Source organism: Geotrypetes seraphini, chromosome 1 (assembly GCF_902459505.1).
Source record: "Geotrypetes seraphini chromosome 1, aGeoSer1.1, whole genome shotgun sequence".
Taxonomy (NCBI): domain Eukaryota; kingdom Metazoa; phylum Chordata; class Amphibia; order Gymnophiona; family Dermophiidae; genus Geotrypetes; species Geotrypetes seraphini.
In genome coordinates, this window is record NC_047084.1 from 456302397 (window position 1) to 456320356 (window position 17960).

The 17960-nt window shown below is 43.8% G+C and overlaps 1 protein-coding gene across 4 annotated transcripts in view; it reads left to right on the forward strand.

Moving 5' to 3' along the window:
• Nucleotides 1-1683: 1683 nt before the first annotated feature.
• Nucleotides 1684-17960, forward strand: part of HSD17B10 (hydroxysteroid 17-beta dehydrogenase 10) — a 36623-nt gene continuing 20346 nt past the window's right edge. The window contains exons 1-3 of one of the 4 annotated variants that reach the window (XM_033921999.1): nt 1776-1837; nt 6933-7021; nt 9072-9236. In XM_033921999.1, the coding sequence (XP_033777890.1) occupies nt 9075-9236 (162 nt within the window). In that variant the 5' untranslated portion in view covers nt 1776-1837; nt 6933-7021; nt 9072-9074. Of the gene's footprint in view, nt 1838-1860; nt 1885-2027; nt 2086-6932; nt 7022-9071; nt 9237-17960 lie in introns of those variants that run through there. The other 3 variants (XM_033921980.1, XM_033921988.1, XM_033922008.1) reach the window with 3 other exon arrangements.

Sequence of the window (17960 nt, forward strand, 5' to 3'; positions counted from 1 at the left end):
GGAATCGCAGCACTGAGAGGGTTGATTTGAGAGGGGCCCCTGTGACAGGAGGGAGTGGGCATCCCTCCTGTCGATTTTTTTTTAAGTTCAGGAGTGGGAGAAGGGGGCATCGAGGGGGTTAGTTCCATGGGGGCCCTCCTACTGCTCTGCCAAAATTTTCTAGTCAAAATCATCCACTATCTTTCAAGATATAAAATTGTTGAGATGAGACAATATAGTAAATGACAGATGAACTGTATAGTCCATCTAGTCTGGCCAACAAGATTGTCCTGCTGGATGAACCGTACACTAGAGTCTAGACCAGGGGTGTCAAACTCAATCACATAGGAGGTCGAAATCTAAAACACAGGCTAAGTCGCGGGCCATTTTTTAATTAAGATATTTAGTTTTAGTAGTATAGATCCTTCCTCACCCTGAAACACCATATCAATCTGGAGACATTGCTACTTAGGATCCCACTGAGACTCCATATCCTTGTCATTGCTACCGGCAGCAGGTGCAAGATCGGGACTCTGGCATGGTCATGCTTAGTGCTGGGTCTCAACAGGGAAGGGGTGTGCAGAAGCAAGGATGTGAAGAAGCAACTTAGCTCACTGTTTGGGACTGGGTCCTTCTGCATGTGGAGAAGTCAGGCACTTGTGTGGAGCAGGATACTCCACACCAGTGCCTACCTAGCTTTCTGGGACTGGGTCCTTCTGCCTGCAAATGGGTACTGAGGCAGTACAGTGAGGAGCTTGGAGCACCTCTGGGACTGGTTAGGCATTTAGATGTGGCACAGTCACTGGGGGCCACATAAAATGGCCAGGTGGGCCGGATTCGGCCCTTGTGTTTGATATGTGTGTTAAAGTCCCTCCTCAAGGGCCGCAATCCAGTCGGGTTTTCAGGATTTCCCCAATGAATATGCATGAGATCTATTAGCATACAATGAAAGCAGTGCATGCAAATAGATCTCATGCATATTCATTGGGGGAAATCCTGAAAACCCAACTGGATTGCGGCCCTCGAGGAGGGACTTTGACACCCCTGGTCTAGACAGACTGAGCTTGTCTAAGGTAGGATCCTACATCCAAGAGAAGTATCAAATTTGTCCCTGATGCAGGCATGGAGGTGCTGAAACTTGCTGGGTGAACAATATAAAGGTATTAATTGACTGGATATTAGTTTATAGTTGCTGGTTTTAATCAGAGGCAGCTCCAAATCACGGAAAAGACGGTGATTTGCCACTTTGTATACTGATAACTGAAATACTTTTGTCGCTTAGTTATGATCATTAAACACAAGGTGAGTTTTGTGCATCCGGGCCTCATTAAGCAGAGCAGCAGGTTAAGGACCAACAAAGCCAGAGCTCAGTTCCTACTTTTTTTTTCTGAGCTTGGGCAAGCCATTTCAACCTCGTCTAGATACAGAAATAGGGATTATAAAAAAAAATCTCATGAGCAGGGAAATACCTACTGTAAACCTTGCGTCTGAAAAAGCAACTAAACATATATGAACGTCTCATGCTGAAAGGCTGCTGTAACCCTACGTACGATACGTACGCATAGAATCCAGCACTACAGGTAGTAGAATGCACGCGAGGAGGGCGGGTACTAGGAAGCCCCTAATAGAACTGCGCACGCGTCCCACTTCTTTTCAATACTGTACGTTTATTCTGATCAGCTAATACAATGGACAATAGTAATTGGCTATCGTAGTGGGAGTTTCGAGACGGAGTGTTTTGATTGGCTTGGGCGCAGGAAGGCGCGTTGTGGAATCGACGATGACGATTAGCTGCGCCAGAGTAGGGAGGGCTAGAGGAGGCTGCACGAGGAAGATGGCTGCTGCGAGGTGTTTGAAGGTGAGCGAGCGTGAGACTGGCGCGTTTCCGTGGAGGGGAAGGAAGCTGTGAGCATGGGACTGCGGTTTTAGATTTGGCCGATATGAGTATAGCTGACCATTGTATTGACATTTAAGTGAATGGGTGCTGATTTATGATACCTCCACCGTTTCAGTTGATTTTGGAGCTTGCATAAAAAGCACAGGGGTTTTCTATACTTCAAGGCATGGTGGAACTCGTAGTTATTTTTCATTATAGAAATATAGAAGGTAATGGTTGATAAAGAACATCTGGTTTGCCAGTGCATGCCAATTAAATCTCTACAATCCCTTCCTCTCTCCTTTAGAGATCAAGTTTCAAGTTTATTAGGTGACTTAATTAATCGCTTAATCAGGATTTCTAAGCGATGTACACTTTAAAATTCACATTTGTTTAGGTGACAATACAATACGTACAAATACTTAAATAGGGCTAATTTACATTAAATTAACATTACTAAACAATGGGTAAGGAGGGAAGAAATACAATTCTTAAAGTAAAGAGAAGACATTAAGGGAAAATACAAAGGGGTAATAATTAACAAAAGTATAGCAAAGTTAAATAAGACAATAAAGTAGTAAAATTAAGTTGCGAAGGCATCTTTGAAAAGGAAGGTTTTTAACTCATTTTTAAATTTCCCAAACTCCTTCTCCTCCCGTAAAAAAAAATAGGGAGGGCGTTCCAAGTCTGCGGTGCAGTACAAGAAAAGATAAATTGTTGTCTCGTATTAATAATTTTTAGTGAGGGAATAGATAATAAATTTTGTTCACTAGATCGTAAAATTCTCTTTGCAGTATATGGCATTAGAAACCTAAATAAAAATGCAGGGGTCTTATTATATAGGGTTTTAAAAGTAATTATATATAATTTATAAGTAATTCTGTGAATGACTGGTAGCCAATGAGCATTTTTGAGAAGTGGTGTTACATGATCAAATTTTTTAGACTTGGTTATTAATTTAATTGATGCATTTTGTATAATTTGTAATCATTTTATTTCGTGTAACGCAATTCCTTTAAATAAAGAATTGCAGTAATCGATTTTAGACATCACCAAAGAGTGAATCAGTATATTAAGTGCTTTGGGACAAAGAAACTTAGAGATGGAGCGAATTTTGCGTAACCTATAAAAGGTAGTTTTCACAATGTTACTGATGTGATCATGATAATTAAGTTTATTATCGAAGATTACCCCTAAAATTTTTGTATTTTTGACTGATTGTAGGGGAACGTTTTGAATTGAAATAGGAGTAACAAGAGGAAAACTATCCTTCCATGGAAAGAGCATAACGTTAGTTTTTTTGATATTAAGAGCCAGATCTTCAGTTGCTTGTCTCATGCTTTCTTGAATTCAGATACAGTCTTGGTTTCTACCACCTTCACTGGGGAGCAGTTTATATGAACTAACTCTTTAGATATTCTTGTGTCTATTTATTATATGTTCCTTGGTTTTAGAATCTCCTTTCAATTGAGACTAGCATTTGTAATAAAAATACTAAAACACTTCTGTAGCATATCTTCCCTCTTCTCTTTCTTCCAAAGTATACAGTACATATTAGAATCTTATAAGTCTGTTCTCGTGCACTTTGTGATGACCACTGAGAGCAGGTGTGAGAATTTTCTTCTTTTTTTTTTTTTTGGGGGGGGGTGGGTGGTTGAGGCAAGACCCAGCAGTCTGCTTTTGGGGGTAGACTACTTTCCAGATGCAATGTATGATGCTTTTTAGAGTCACGAGTAAAGTGTCTGCGTACTCTAGCTCTGCCCAGAGGATGCTTTGGACCGAATAATGGGTAGGAGATTTGGCTTCTAAAGCCATGTTGAGCAAACTTCCCGTTAAGAGTCAAATGCTAAGGCATGCCAGATAGTCAACCTTGTGCCCGGAGGGGATCAAATCATAGCTCCTTTTGAAATTACAGTTGATCTTGACAGTCGTCAGCAAGTTCCTCAACTCTGAGGTCATTTCAAGGGTTGAATCTGAGGTTTGGAGCAACTAGTTGATGCTTAGGCTTCTCTAAAAATTCTCAATAATGCCAGGTCCTTCTCCGATCTGACCCTGATTGGCGGGAAGTTCGTGGAGTTTTGGGAAGCCTGGAAACACATTTGTACAAACAAGTGGGTGCTGGACATTTATTTGAGAGGGCTACAAGCTCAAGTTCCTTAATCCTCAGGATTTCTTCATGTTCATTGGCCGGAAGAGCAAAAAAAGTGGCCAGAGTAAGAGCGATGGCACAGTGTCTACAGTTCCAGAGGATGAATTGGGATCAGACAGATACTCCATTTACTTTATCGTGCCTAATAAAGACTCAGACGACTGGAGACCTATTCTAGATCTGAAGTCCGTCAATATGTACTTGTGACTGAGTACACAGGTTCCGGATGAAGACCATGCATTCAGTCATTGACTTGGTAGCTCCAGGGGAATATCTAGAATCTCTGGATCTGACAGAGGCATACTGTACTTGCGTATGGGTCATTACATGTCAAGTGGTTGGATGGTGTGTTGAATTTCATGCCACTTTTGTCCCAGGATTTTGATTTTTTCCTGGATAACCCTGTTCGAGCCCGGCAGCTGTGAGGCCTTCCTGACTCATGACACCTTTTTAGGCTGGTCTCTGTCCACCACTTTATTTCTGATGTGGTGTGAGAATTGAAGCTGGAAACGCAGCCCTCCACTTCCAGATGCACGTTCTTGAGTGGCATTAGCAACCAGACCTCCTTCTTTCCGGCTCATCTGGATATTACTGCCCTGGTCACAGAACAGTGGGAGACCCCTTGTGGGTTGCTAAGGTCATGGCTAAGCTTTATCCCATGGCACCTGAGTTACAGTAGCACTTTGACCAGCTGCTTGTCACCACGTGTATTGCTCTCCCTGAGCGAAGGTGGTATCATGCTGAAGGATGCACAGGACTGCAGTGTGGACATGGTTGTTAAAAAAATATGAGACCCTGGCTCTGAGATCAGGGCTGCTGCGGTCACTTCTTTTGTTACAAGGGCCTGCAACACAAGGCTGCGCCGGACTCCATCAGCGGAAGAGGGCACCTGCCCTCAACTTGTATTGGAAGATGTAAATTATGTGGCAGATGCTCTCTACGACCTTATCAATGTCATGAGCAAGGTGTCTGCTTATGCAGTCTCAGCTTGCAGGATGCTACGGATCTGTCAGTGGGCGGGCTACACTGCATCCAAGGCTACCTTCAGCAGACTGCTCTTTAAGGGACAGATGCTTTTTGGTAAGGGCCTTGATGATGTTATTCCAGTGTGGTGGATCGCTGCCTTAAATTCCTGTAGAACAGGCCTCGCCAACCGCCTGACAGGAGTATACTTTTTGTCCTTCCCGCTGCTTTCGACAGTACTACCAGGGTTCCTTGGCACAGAGGTCTGTCTAAGGTTACCAGCAGGGTTTTAGCAAACCCCAGACACCAGCAGACTTCTGGGTCTTGCCTCAACCCACCCTTCAAAAAGACCCAATGATGCCAGGCTGCCAGCCCTGCTCCCATATATTGGGGGATGGTTTTCAACATTTCTGAGAGAGTGGAAGATGATTTCCTCATACCAGTGTGTGCTACATATCATTCGAGAGGTTCACAAGATCGAGTTTTATCACCCTCCCATTGATTTGTTCCTCAATTGTCCTGCTGGACAGCTGGAGGAGATCAGGGTCTGAGCCACTCCCCAGAAACTTTTAGACATTTGGGTCATAGATCCTGTCCCTGACTCCAACTCGATCTCAGGCAGATATTCCAGATACTTCATGCCAAAGAAAGACACAGGACTGAAGGCCCATTTTGGATCTCTAGGCAGTGTGTTTCCGAGTGTCCCCGTTTCCACATGCAGACAGCCCATTCGGTCATTGTGGCTGTAGCTCTGGGAGAATTTCTAGCCTCCCTGGACCTCACGTAAGTATATCTGCATACTCTCATCTTTCCAAACCACAGAAGATATCTGCAGTTCCACGTACATCAGCAGCATTTCCAGTTTGCAGCTCTTCCATTTGGACTGACGACAGCCCCCAGCTCCCCGGCACGTTCACCAAGGTTATGGTGATGGTGGCAGCTCGCATCCAGTGCATGGAGATTCAGGTCCATCCCTATCTGGATGACTGGCTAATGAGAGCTCCATTCAGATGGGAGTGTGAGCTGGCAGTGCATTAAGTAGTGGATCTGCTCCAGCATTTGGGCTGGATTGTCAACTTCAGGAAGAACCATCTGGCACCGACCCAGAGCCTGGAGTACCCAGGCATTCTCTTTGACACAACTTGCAGTCAAGTGTTTCTTCCTGAGTCAACTCAAACCAGAAGCTGCAGAGCCAGATCCTGTCTCTCTTGGAAATGCAATCTCCAACAGCTTGGCAATACCTTCAGGTGATGGGCTCCAAGGCAGCCACACTGGAGATTGTCACCTGGGCCAGAGCCCATATGCGATCTCTACAGGACTCTTTTGTCCTGGTGGTCTCTGCAAAAACATCCTCTTCAAATGCAGCTCCCTTGGACCGGGGCTGCGAGGATCAGCCTCCACTGGTGGCTTCCAGATACACCTTTTTCCAAGGGCATGCCTCTCTGAATCTCAGACTAGATAACTCTCATGACAAATGCTAGCCTCTCAAGAAGTGGTCCATCAGTCGTTTGGAGCTCAGAGCCATTCATCTAGCCCTGAGAGCTCTAGAAGACACCTTATAGGGAAAGGCTTTTAAGGGTGTTCTCCAACAATGCCATGGCGGTGGAGTATGTCGGTCCCCTTGTGACTGTAAGCTCAGATGCGTTTTCAGTAGGCAGAAGCTCACCTTCAGGCTCTTCCTGCAGCCCCTGGCAGGAGTGGTTAAAGCTACAGCCTCAGCATCCTGAGGTTATGGGTTCAAACTAATGCTGCTCCTTGTGATCCTGAGCAAGTCACTTGATCCCCCTCCCCATTGCCCCAGGCACATTAGATAGATTGTGAGCTTGCCAGGACAGACAGGGAAAAATGCTTGAGTACCTGAATAAATTCATGTAAACCATTCTGAGCTCCCCTGGGAAAATGGTGTAAACAATTGAATTAATAGATAAAACCCAATCGTTCATTAATGGTTTTTTCCTTTTCCAGATAATAAAAAGGATTCCCATGTAAATCACAAAAGATGGTTGCCATCACCTTCCCAGCCAACGGAGGAGCCATTTTTTGCTTTCTTCAAAGTATGCTCTTGTAATCCATTTTTAGATTGTTATTTTGTCTTGCACGATAGTGATGAACCCAAGTCTCACAGTCGCAAAGCACCGCAAAAGTCATTCTTGTACTTAAAATGCTCAAAACACCTTTTCAAAATGTTCAATCAAACTCATTTTTGGTCAACAGCAAATCCGGCATCCATCATGCACACAACTTCCCTCACGCTTAAATATTCGTGTAGGATGGTGTGTACATGTTCTGATGAAATGCCAGCAGCCTCTGCTCTCTCATTTCAGGTCAGTCGGTGATCTTCCATCACAGTTTGGTGAATTTCATCAACCATTTTGTCAGCTGTTGCTGTTTTTGGATGTCCAAAGCGTTCTTAATCAGCAATGCTTGTCTGACCACATTTAAATTCAGCAGCTCACGCTTTCACAATTAAAAATGAAGGAGATGTATCATATTTAATTTTGATAGGCGATTTTTCCCTTTAAATGAATGAATTTTATCACTGCGCAATACTCAGTTTTGTCCATTTTTATTTTAAAGTGGAACAGTTGTTAACTTCCGAAGGCTGACAAAATAAAACTAGACATCACTGACTTGAAAATCTAGTCCTAATTGTTTTTCAACACCATCTGCTGGACAGCTATAGAATTGTGATGCTAATCTTGCTCTTTCTTGGTCAGGCCGGAAACTTTTCAATTAACTCTCATAACAGAGTATGTATTTTAACTTCTTTCCATGTGCATTTGCTCACAATGCAGGTTTAGATGGAAAATTAATATAAATTCTGTAGTTGCATTTTATATATTAAATTAAAAATTGTTGAGCAACCTCTAAATGTTCACCAGAAGGCTTATAATTTGGTACAATTAACGATGACCAAACATAGAACAAAAATAGACCTGTGAAGGTCATGTCCTTTGAACTTGATATTTTTGGACTACTCTAATGTATGTATGTTTATCTTGGACTTTAAATTTGATGTATTGTATATACTCGAATATAAGTTGATCCAAATATGTCGAGACCCCCATTCCCCCCCCAAAAGGAGGAAAAATAGTTGACTCGAATATAAGATGAGGGCTTAATATTCAAGTTCCATGCCCTGCCAGGAACTGCACCCAGTGTCCCCTCCCTTTCAGGTTCTGCACCCAGCTCTTTTCCTTCCCTCCCTGCCCTACCAGGCTCTGCTTCCAGCCCCCTTCCTTCCCTGCCCTGCCAGGCTATGCAACCAGCCCCCCTCTCTGCCAGGCTCTGTACCCAGTCCCTCCTCACTCCTGCTAGGCTCTGTACCCAACCCCACACACCTTACCAGGCTTTGCACCCTGTCCCACCTTCCTACCCTGTACCCCCTCTAGTGGTAGACTGGGACAGGAGGGATCCCTCCCGTCCCAGCCAACTAACAATTTTTTTAAAACCCCGGCCGCACGTATCTTTTATGCTGGTTTTAATCCCTGGTGGTCCAGCAGTGTATAGGGCAGGAGCGATCTTTCTGTGTTCCTGCCCTGTGCTGGGCCGCTGCCTCCGATCTCACGGTGCACCCAACAGGACCGAGCTGTTCGTGCTCCCTGCTAGGCCCTGTTCTGCTCTCTGAATGGCTGCCGCCAGTTCCCGTGGAACGCGGAAAGATCGCTCCTGCCCCATACACCGCTGGGCCACCAGGGATTAAAACTGGCATAAAAGGTATGCAGGGGTTTAAAAAAACTTGTTAGCTGGACGGGAGACGAGAGGGATCCCTCCTGTCCTGGCCTACATCAAGTCCGGGAGGGGGTTGGGTGATGACCTGCATACAGGATGAGACCCCCATTTTTGGGCCATTTCTTTTTGGCCCAAAAATAGCAACCTATATTTGAGTATATATGGTATGGTGTATACAAATATATTTAATTCACATTTATTAAGGTTATCCTGAATGTGCTTGGAAAGGATTTGGGGGAGGGGCTGAGGACTGAGTAAATCATCATCGTCATAGAGGGGAGCAGGTAGTGCCGTCTCTGATTCCTGAATTTGTTCTGTTCCAGTGAGATTATAGTTTAATCATGGTATCTGTTTCCCTCTTTTCTTGTTCAGGGTATGGTTGGCATTGTCACTGGAGGTGCCTCTGGCCTAGGCAGGGCCACCGTGGAGCGCCTGATCCAGAAGGGAGCCAGTGCTGTTATCCTAGACCTTCCCAATTCTGAGGGTGACAATATAGCCAAAACCCTGGGGGAGAGATGTGTTTTCGCTCCAACTAATGTAAGCAGAAGAATCTAGTACCCTTTCGTTTTCCATGTCTGAGCAACTTTTTTTATTTTTTTTTTTTCAAATGTAGAAATAAAGGACACTCCATTCCCAATCATGGGACTGAAGAAAGACTGGTATTTATGTAATTTTAGTTCAGTATTTTATTGTAAACCTCTCTGGACCCTTTGAAGGAGAAAACGGCCTATAAATATAGAATTAGATTAGGTTAGAGCTGGAAAAGCTTTATATAGAAACATAGATTCCTCTCAAGTCTATCCTCATTCAACTTCATCCTGTTACCATAATTCCAGAGCTTCCTTACAAATGAAAGGATCTGTTAAATAAGAAACAACTACATTAAAATTTATGGTTTAAACAATCCATTCAGTTTTCAGTGGTAGCAGTCGGCATTTAAAAAAGAAGCTATGCTATTCTAGGAACTATTATGAAAGGGATGGTAAATAAGACCAAAAATATAATGTCTCTGTATCACTTCATGGTGTGACTTCACCTTCAGTATTTTGTTCAAATTTGGTTGCCATATTGCAGAATTAGAAAAGGTTCAAAGAAGAGAGACCTAAGATGATAAAGGGGCTCAATCTCCTCTCATATAAAGAAAGACTAGAGAGGTTAGAGCTTCTCAACTTGGAAAAGAAACAGATGAGGGGGGATATTATTGATGTCTACAAAATCCTGAGTGGTGTACAACGGGTACAAGTAAATCGATTTTTCACTCTTTCAAAAAGTACAAAGACCAGGGCCCATTCAGTAAAATTACTTGTAAATACTTTTAAAACAAATAGAAGGAAATATTTTTTTTTACTCAATGCTCATTGGAGGATGTGGTAACAGCAATTAGCATATATGGGTTTAAATAAGGTTTGAACAAGTTCCTGGAGGAAAAGTTTGTAATCTGTTATTGAGACAGATATGGGGGAAGCCACTGTTTGGCATGGGATCGGTAGCATGAAATGTTGCTTCTATTTGGGCTCTGCTTAGTACTTAGGATTTGAATTGGCCACTGTGGAAACAGGATAGTGGGCTAAATGGACCATTGGTCTGGCCCAATATGCTTGCTATTATTGCAGATTTTCAGTGACACTCTCTGGATAGTGCACTAGAAATTTTTTAACCAGGGGAGGGTTTTTAATTAATTTACATATTAAGATTATAATGTATGATGTTCAAGTGTTATATGATAGTATTTCGTGTTGTTCTTTTTGTGCACTTGATGTAAGTTTGAAAAAGAATAAAGAAATAAAAAAAAAAAAAAAGAAATTTTTTAACCATTATAGAGAGAGTGCCAGGGCTGAATAACCAGCTCTATGTATGAGACCATAAAAAAGCTGTCCTAAATTAAATTGCATAGCTATAAGTATAGATGCTATCACTGCTGAACTTACATTGAATTCTCATAGTCTCGTCTTGCAAGGTTAAGGTTATGAGCCCAACTTGAGGGTTTACATAGTGTGTGACTCAAACATGTCATGCATGCAGCAAAAGAGGCGCACCTGTTTTTTCAGCAACATGACAGCAGTAGCATTGGACAACAAGGAGATAGGGAGGGTCCAACTGATGGAGGTGGATACTGAAAAACATGGTGCCCCAGCCTTACTCTTAGTTAGTGTTGCAGGGCACTGAATACCTACAGGCTACCTGTTTCTATCACTGCAAAAATTGGAAAGCAAAACAAGTGCTGCTTGGGAAACAAAAGGCTCGGTGCACACAAAAAGCCCTGTGTTTTGCCACAACACTGTCAAGCTTTTTGGGTTCTGTTGTAGTAATTGAAAAAAGTAGCGTTTAATTTATAGGTAGCAGGAAAAACATATTGCAATTATTAAATGGGAAGAGCATTAATTTTTACAGTGTTATGAATTGTCTTGCTTTTAAGGCTCAGCATGACCCGTTCCAGAAATTGTGCATTTTTTAAACCTCATTCAAACTTTATTATCTACAAGTGGGACGAAGGGTGTTATATGAGACAGAAGCACAAACTGTTTCCTCCTAAATTGTCTTTAATTCTGTTACTTTGTTTCCTTTAACTTTTTCACTGAGAACCTTCTTCATCACATTTTGTGCAGCAATCTGTTTTAATATTACCATACTGAAAAGACAGTTCTGTTACATCCCTTTCAGATTCCATATGCTAGATGTTCAATCCCAATCCACAGTCCGGATGTTGCAGAAATCTACAACTTTTCTGAGCACGTGCTCCACCCCCTTAGCCTAAGGAAACATATCCAGATACAATTTCTGGAAGCAGCCCATGCAGAAGTCTTTTGCAGTAGCTCTGCTTCTTATTTTACAATTAAAGTTCGTTTCTCAGTGGGTTCAATGCCTTGAGACCCCTCCCCGGTGGTCCCCTGTCAGAGAAAAGGACGCAAGCGGTGTCAGACTGCAGCTTCACAGAGAACCTCTGGTGGATCTGTGGAGCCAGCCTGCTGTGTGCCACCTTCTTGAAGTATTCAGGGTCCCTTCCCTTGGGAGTCTGCTGACCGGTGGCCCTTTCACAGGTTTCTAGCACTGGCTGTGTGCATCTGGATGGAAACCCACCCAGGTTTCAAGGCACAGACTGCCTTTCACACCTCCAACCGCGTGGCAGAGGATCCATGGGGGTGGAGGTTATAGTCAGTATCTGGCTGGCTGGAAGTCTGAAAATCTTCCATTCTGTGCATTTGATGCTGTTTCTGAGGCAGAAAGTCCTTTTTTTCTACTCAGCTGCTGTTAAAAACACTGATAGGCAAAGACACTACAGAACTGTAAGTACCTCCATTATTTCCTATGGGAACTTCAGGGGGTGACTTGTGGAACAATTTAAAAGTAGTTTTCCTTAGTTTCTGTGAGTAGGGTTCAGATCCCCAACCTTCCCAGACCCCATATCGTTATTTTATATTTTGGGTTTTTTTTGTGTTTATTCATCCATATTTTGCAAAAGAAACATTGCATTCAGAATACAAACAGTAACATAGTAAATGAAGGCAGATAAAGACCCGAATGGTCCATCCAGTTTGGCCAACTATACTTGCACCATAAATTAATTATTTAGTTTAAATGGTCCATTTTCTTAGATATATCTGGGCCAGAAACCCAGCACCCTGCCCGGTAGTGTGCTTAGGTTCCATCTCCTGGAGTCTCCTTCGAAGTTCACTCCAGCCCATCTTAACTATCCCAGCCATCGAAGCCCTCCCCAGCCCATCCTCAACTGAATGTCCATATACGGGACACAGGCCGTGCAAGCCTGCCCAGTACTGGCCTTAGTTCCTTCAATATATACCCATTATTTCTGATTAGAGATCCTCTGTGTTCATCCCACGCTTGTTTGAACTCGTTCACTGTTTTTCTCTCCCACCACCTCCCTCAGGAGCATATTCCATGCATCAACCACCCTCTCCGTAAAGAAGAATTTCCTAACATTACTCTTGAGCCTACCACCCCTCATTAAAGAAGAATTTTCTACTATTACTCTTGAATCTACCACCCCTCAACCTCAAATTATGCCCTCTGGCTTTACCATTTTCCTTTCTCTGGAATAGATTTTGTTCTACATTAATACCTTTCAAGTATTTGAACGTCTGAATTATAACTCCCCTGTCCCTCCTTTCCTCTAGGGTATACATATTCAGGGCTTCCAGTCTTTTCTCATATTTCTTCTGGCACAAACCTCCTACCATTTTCGTTGCCTTCCTCTGGACCACTTCAAGTCTTTTTACGTCCTTCGCCAGATACGGTCTCCAAAATTGAACACAATACTCCAAATGGGGTCTCACCATCAACCTGTACAGGGGCATCAACACCTTCTTTCTTCTACTGATCATGCCTCTCTATACAGCCTAACATCCTTCTGGCAATAGCCACTGCCTTGTTACTCGCCTTTAGATCTTCAGACACTATCACCTCAAGGTCCCTCTCCCTATCCGTGCATATCAGCCTGTCACCTCCCAGCACATAAGGCTCCTTCTGATTTCTAATCCCCTAAAAGCATTACTCTGCATTTCTTTGCATTGAATTTTAGTTGCCAGATATTAGATCATTCCTATAACTTTTGCAGATCCTTTTTCATGTTTTCTACTCCTTCCTCGGTGTCTACTCTTATAAATATCATCCGCAAAAAGGCACACTTTTCCTTCTAACCCTCCGGCAATGTTGCTCATAAACATATTGAACAGGATTGGCCCCAGCACCAATCCTTGAGGGATTCCACTACTCACTTTTCTCTCCTCCAAGCGAATTCCATTAAACATCACCCTCTGGCGTCTGTCCATCAACCAGTTTCTAATCCAGTTCACCACTTTCGGTCCTAACTTCAGCCCGTCAAGTTTGTTCAAGAGCTTTCTATAAGGAACCATGTCAAAGGCTTTGATGAAATCTAAGTAAATTACTTCTAGCATATGCCATTGATCCAATTCTTCGGTCACCCAATCAAAAAATTCAATTAGATTTGTTTTGCACGATTTGCCTTTAGTAAAACCATGTTGTGTCGAATCATGTAACCCATTTGATTCTAGGAATTTCACTATCCTTTCCTTTCTTTCAGCAATGCTTCCATTATTTTTCCAATAACCAAAGTGAGGCTTACCAGCCTGTAGTTTCCCGCTTCATCTCTGCAACCACTTTTGTGAATAGGAACCACATCTGCTCTTCTCCAATCCCCAGGAACCACTCCCGTCACCAGAGATTTGTTGAACAAGTCTTTAATAGGACCCACCAGAATTTCTCTGAGCTCCCTCAGTATCCTGGGATGGATCCTGTCTGTCTGTGAACAGCGCAGAATCTACTCCATTTTCTTGTGTAACTTTGCCAGACAAACTCGGTCCTTCTCCAGGAATTTTTTCCGTGAACACAGAGCAGAAGTATTTGTTTAGCATATTTGCTTTTTCCTCATCACTCTCCACATATCGGTTCATAGCATCTTTTAGTTTAGCAATTCCATTTTTCATCTTCCTCCTTTCACTAATATATCTGAAAAAAATTTTGTCTCTTTTTTATATTTTTAGCCATTTGCTCTTCCGCTTGTGCTTTCGCAAGATGTATCTCTCTCTTGGCTTTTATCAGTTTCACCCTGTAGTCCTTTCTGTACTCCTCTTCTTGGTTTTTTTTTTTTTTTAAAATATTTCAGGAACGCCAACTCTTTTGCCTTTATTTTCTCCGTCACTAGTTTGGAGAACCATATCAGTTTCCTTTTTCTCTTGTTTTTATTTATTTTCTTCACATAAAGGTTCGTAGCTATTTTTATCGCTCCTTTCAGCTTAGACCACTGTCTTTCCATTTCTCTTATGTCCTCCCATCCTAACAGCTCTTTCTTCAGGTACTCTTCCATTTTATTAAAGTCCGTACATTTGAAATCTAGGACTTTAAGTATTGTGCGGCCACTCTCCACTTTAGCTGTTATATCAAACCAAACCGTTTGATTGCTACTTCCCAGGTGAGCACCCACTCGAACATTAGATATACTCTCCCCATTTGTGAGGACCAGATCCAATATCACTTTTGAAAGGCATCCATAATCTCCCTATTTCTTTCTGATTCCGCAGACAGAACATTCCATTCCGCATCCAGCAGGTTGAAATCTCCCAACAGTAGCACCTCTTCTTTCTTTCCAAACTTTTGGATATCCACAATCAATTTGCAGCAATTTAGTCGGAGGTCTGTAGACTACACCCACGTAGATAGAAGTTCCATCTTCTCTTTTCAGTACGACCCATATCGCTTCTTCCTCTCTCCAGGTCCCTTGCATTTCAGTCACTTGGATATCGATCTTTACATAGAGAGCTACTCCTCCACCTTTTTGACCATCTCTGTTCTTTCTAAAAAGATTATATCCCGGTGTGTTTGCATCCCATCCATGGGATTCTATTGTGATAGCAACAATATCTAATCTAATCTTCCATTTGTGAGTAGCACAAACCTATACAAGCTCAGATCAGAGGGAAGCGGGAGAGGAAGAAGAAGAAGGGAGGGGTGAGGAAATATAAGAGTGGGTCTAGGTGGCGGGGGGAGGGGGAAGTAAGGAAGCTGAATCAGTTAGTTGTCAAAGAGGTGAGTCTTCAGATTTTTCTGGAATGATGTGTAGTTTGTCTCTTTCCTGGTTGCTTCTGGGAGGAGCCAGAAAGGCTCGGAGGATTGGAGACCTTATTCTGGATCTACAGTCGGTCACCCGCTTCTTGCTAATTCCCTTTTTTTCTGAATGGACAATGGAGTACATGGTGATAGCTGCTGTCTCTCCAGGGGAGTTTCTAGTGTCCTTGGATCTCACATAGGCTTGCCTCCATATTTCAGTCTGCCCGGAGCATCAAAGGTTTCTGCGTTTCCATGTTCAGCAACAGAGCTCTGTTCCTTGGCCTCATGATGGCTCCTGCACTTTTGTTAGTGATGGTAGTTGTGACGGGTTTCCGGTAGAAGGGGGTCCAAGTCCACCCTTCCTGGGACAGCTGGTGATCTGGACTTCGTCTCTCGTTGGGTGTTCGAAGGTGTGGTGAAGATGGTAGTGTCTCTGCTGCAGGCTTTGGCAAGTTCAGGAAGACACGCTTGGTGTACTCCCAGTTCCTGGAGTTTTGGAGGGCTTCTCTTCATCTCCAGACAGGGCTGTGTGTTTCTTCTCAGGGCAAGCAGACAGAACCTTTGTCAACAGATCAGAATTCTCCTGGACTGTCCTCTCAGCTTGATTTTATCTGCAGGTTCTGGGGTCTCAGGTCACCCATGTGCCCTTGATGGGAGTCCCTCCTATCTTGGTGATCTCCGCAGAGTTTTCCCCTTCAGATGCCGCTCCCCTGGACGGAGCCAGCTAGCAGCAACTTGAGCTGGTGGCTTCAGGGGGATGCTATCGGCCAGGGCTGGCTGGCTTTGGATTTCCAAGTGGATGACTCTTAAGACAGATGCCAGCCTGTTGGTTGCAGGCTCACTGCGGGGCCCACTCCATTCAGGGGCAGTGAACTCCTAGTCTGCAATGTTGGTTAACCAATTGTCTGGAGCTTCGTGAAATTTGGGTGGCATTACTTGTTCTCCAGGCCCTTCAGAAAGGACCAGCAATGGCGGTGATGTATGTACATCATGAGGGAGCTCTAGTGCTCTCTCTTGTGCCAGAAAGATAGTTGGTGTTCCACTGGGTGGAAGCACATCTTCTGTCTTACTCAGCAGCCCATGGGGCTGGAGTCGACAATGTTCCGGCAGTCTTCCTCAGCTGAAAGTTCTTGGACTCGGGAGCATGGTCCTTCTCTCAGGAGGCATTCTGTCTGATCTTACAAGAGCTGGGGTTAGCCCCAGAGGGTCTTGTTGGCTTCGGAAGAGATCTTGAAAATGGGATTCTTTTTTGGTTGACGAATAGAAACATAGAAACATAGAAGAAGACGGCAGAAAAGGGCTACAGCCCATCAAGTCTGCCCACTCTGCTTACCCACCCCCTGTCTATGCTCTAATGACCCAATTTTCTTATCTTGACCCTCGTAGGGATCCCACATGGGTATCCCATTTATTCTTAAAGTCTGGCACGCTGTCTGCCTCGATCACCTGCACTGGAAGCTTGTTCCAATGATCAACCACTCTCTCTGTGAAGAAATACTTTCTGGTGTCGACATGAAATTTTCCGCCCATGAGTTTGAGTGGGTGCCCTCTTGTGGCCGAGGGTCCCTTGAGAAAGAAAATATCATCTTCCACTTTGACACGTCCCGTGAGGTACTTAAATGTTTCGATCATGCCTCCCCTCTTCCTACGTTCCTCAAGAGTGTAGAGCTGCAATTTGTTCAGTCTCTCTTCGTACGAGAGACCCTTGAGCCCCGAGATCATCCTGGTGGCCGTCCGTTGAACCGATTCAATTACTGTAATGTGGCCTCCAGAATTGCACACAGTACTCCAGATGAGGTCTCACCATGGCCCTGTACAACGGCATTATGACTTCAGGCTTTCGGCTGACGAAACTTCTATTGATACAACCCAATATCTGCCTTGCCTTAGATGAAGCCTTCTCCACTTGATTGGCAGTTTTCATGTCTGCACTGATGATTACTCCTAAATCTCGTTCTGCTGAAGTCCTAGTTAAAGTTTCTCCATTCAAGAAGTACGTCCTGCATGGATTTCCGCTTCCGAGGTGCATGACCTTACATTTCTTAGTATTGAAGCCTAGCTGCCAGGTTGAGGACCAACTTTCCAATGTAAGCAGGTCCTGCGCCATATAATTCTGTAAACTGCATTCACTTACTATATTACATAGTTTGGCGTCATCGGCGAATAGTGTTATTTTACCTTGAAGCCCTTGAGTCAGATCCCCTATGAATATGTTGAAAAGGAGTGGACCCAGGACCGAGCCCTGCGGCACTCCACTGGTCACCTCCGATGTTTTAGAGAGGGTACCATTAACCACCACCCTCTGAAGTCTGCCACTCAGCCAATCATTGACCCATGCAGTTAGTGTCTCTCCTAACCCCATCGATTCCATCTTGCTTAGCAGCCTGCGGTGTGGGACACTGTCAAAAGCTTTCCTGAAGTCCAGGTACACGACGTCCAAAGACTCTCCCAAGTCCAACTTTCTTGTTACCCAGTCAAAGTGAGGAATAGTGAGGAAGCTAGGGCTGGATGCCTTGGTTTGGCCCTGGCTGGCTCACGAGTTCTTGTATGGTGTTCCTTCCGTGGCCTCTGGTAGGTTGGGTCATTCGCCAGATAGCGACACATCCTGGCCTTGTGTTTCTAGTGGCTCCGGATTGGCTCCCATTCGGTACTCCTGATTTTCCTTCAGAAGGATTTAGA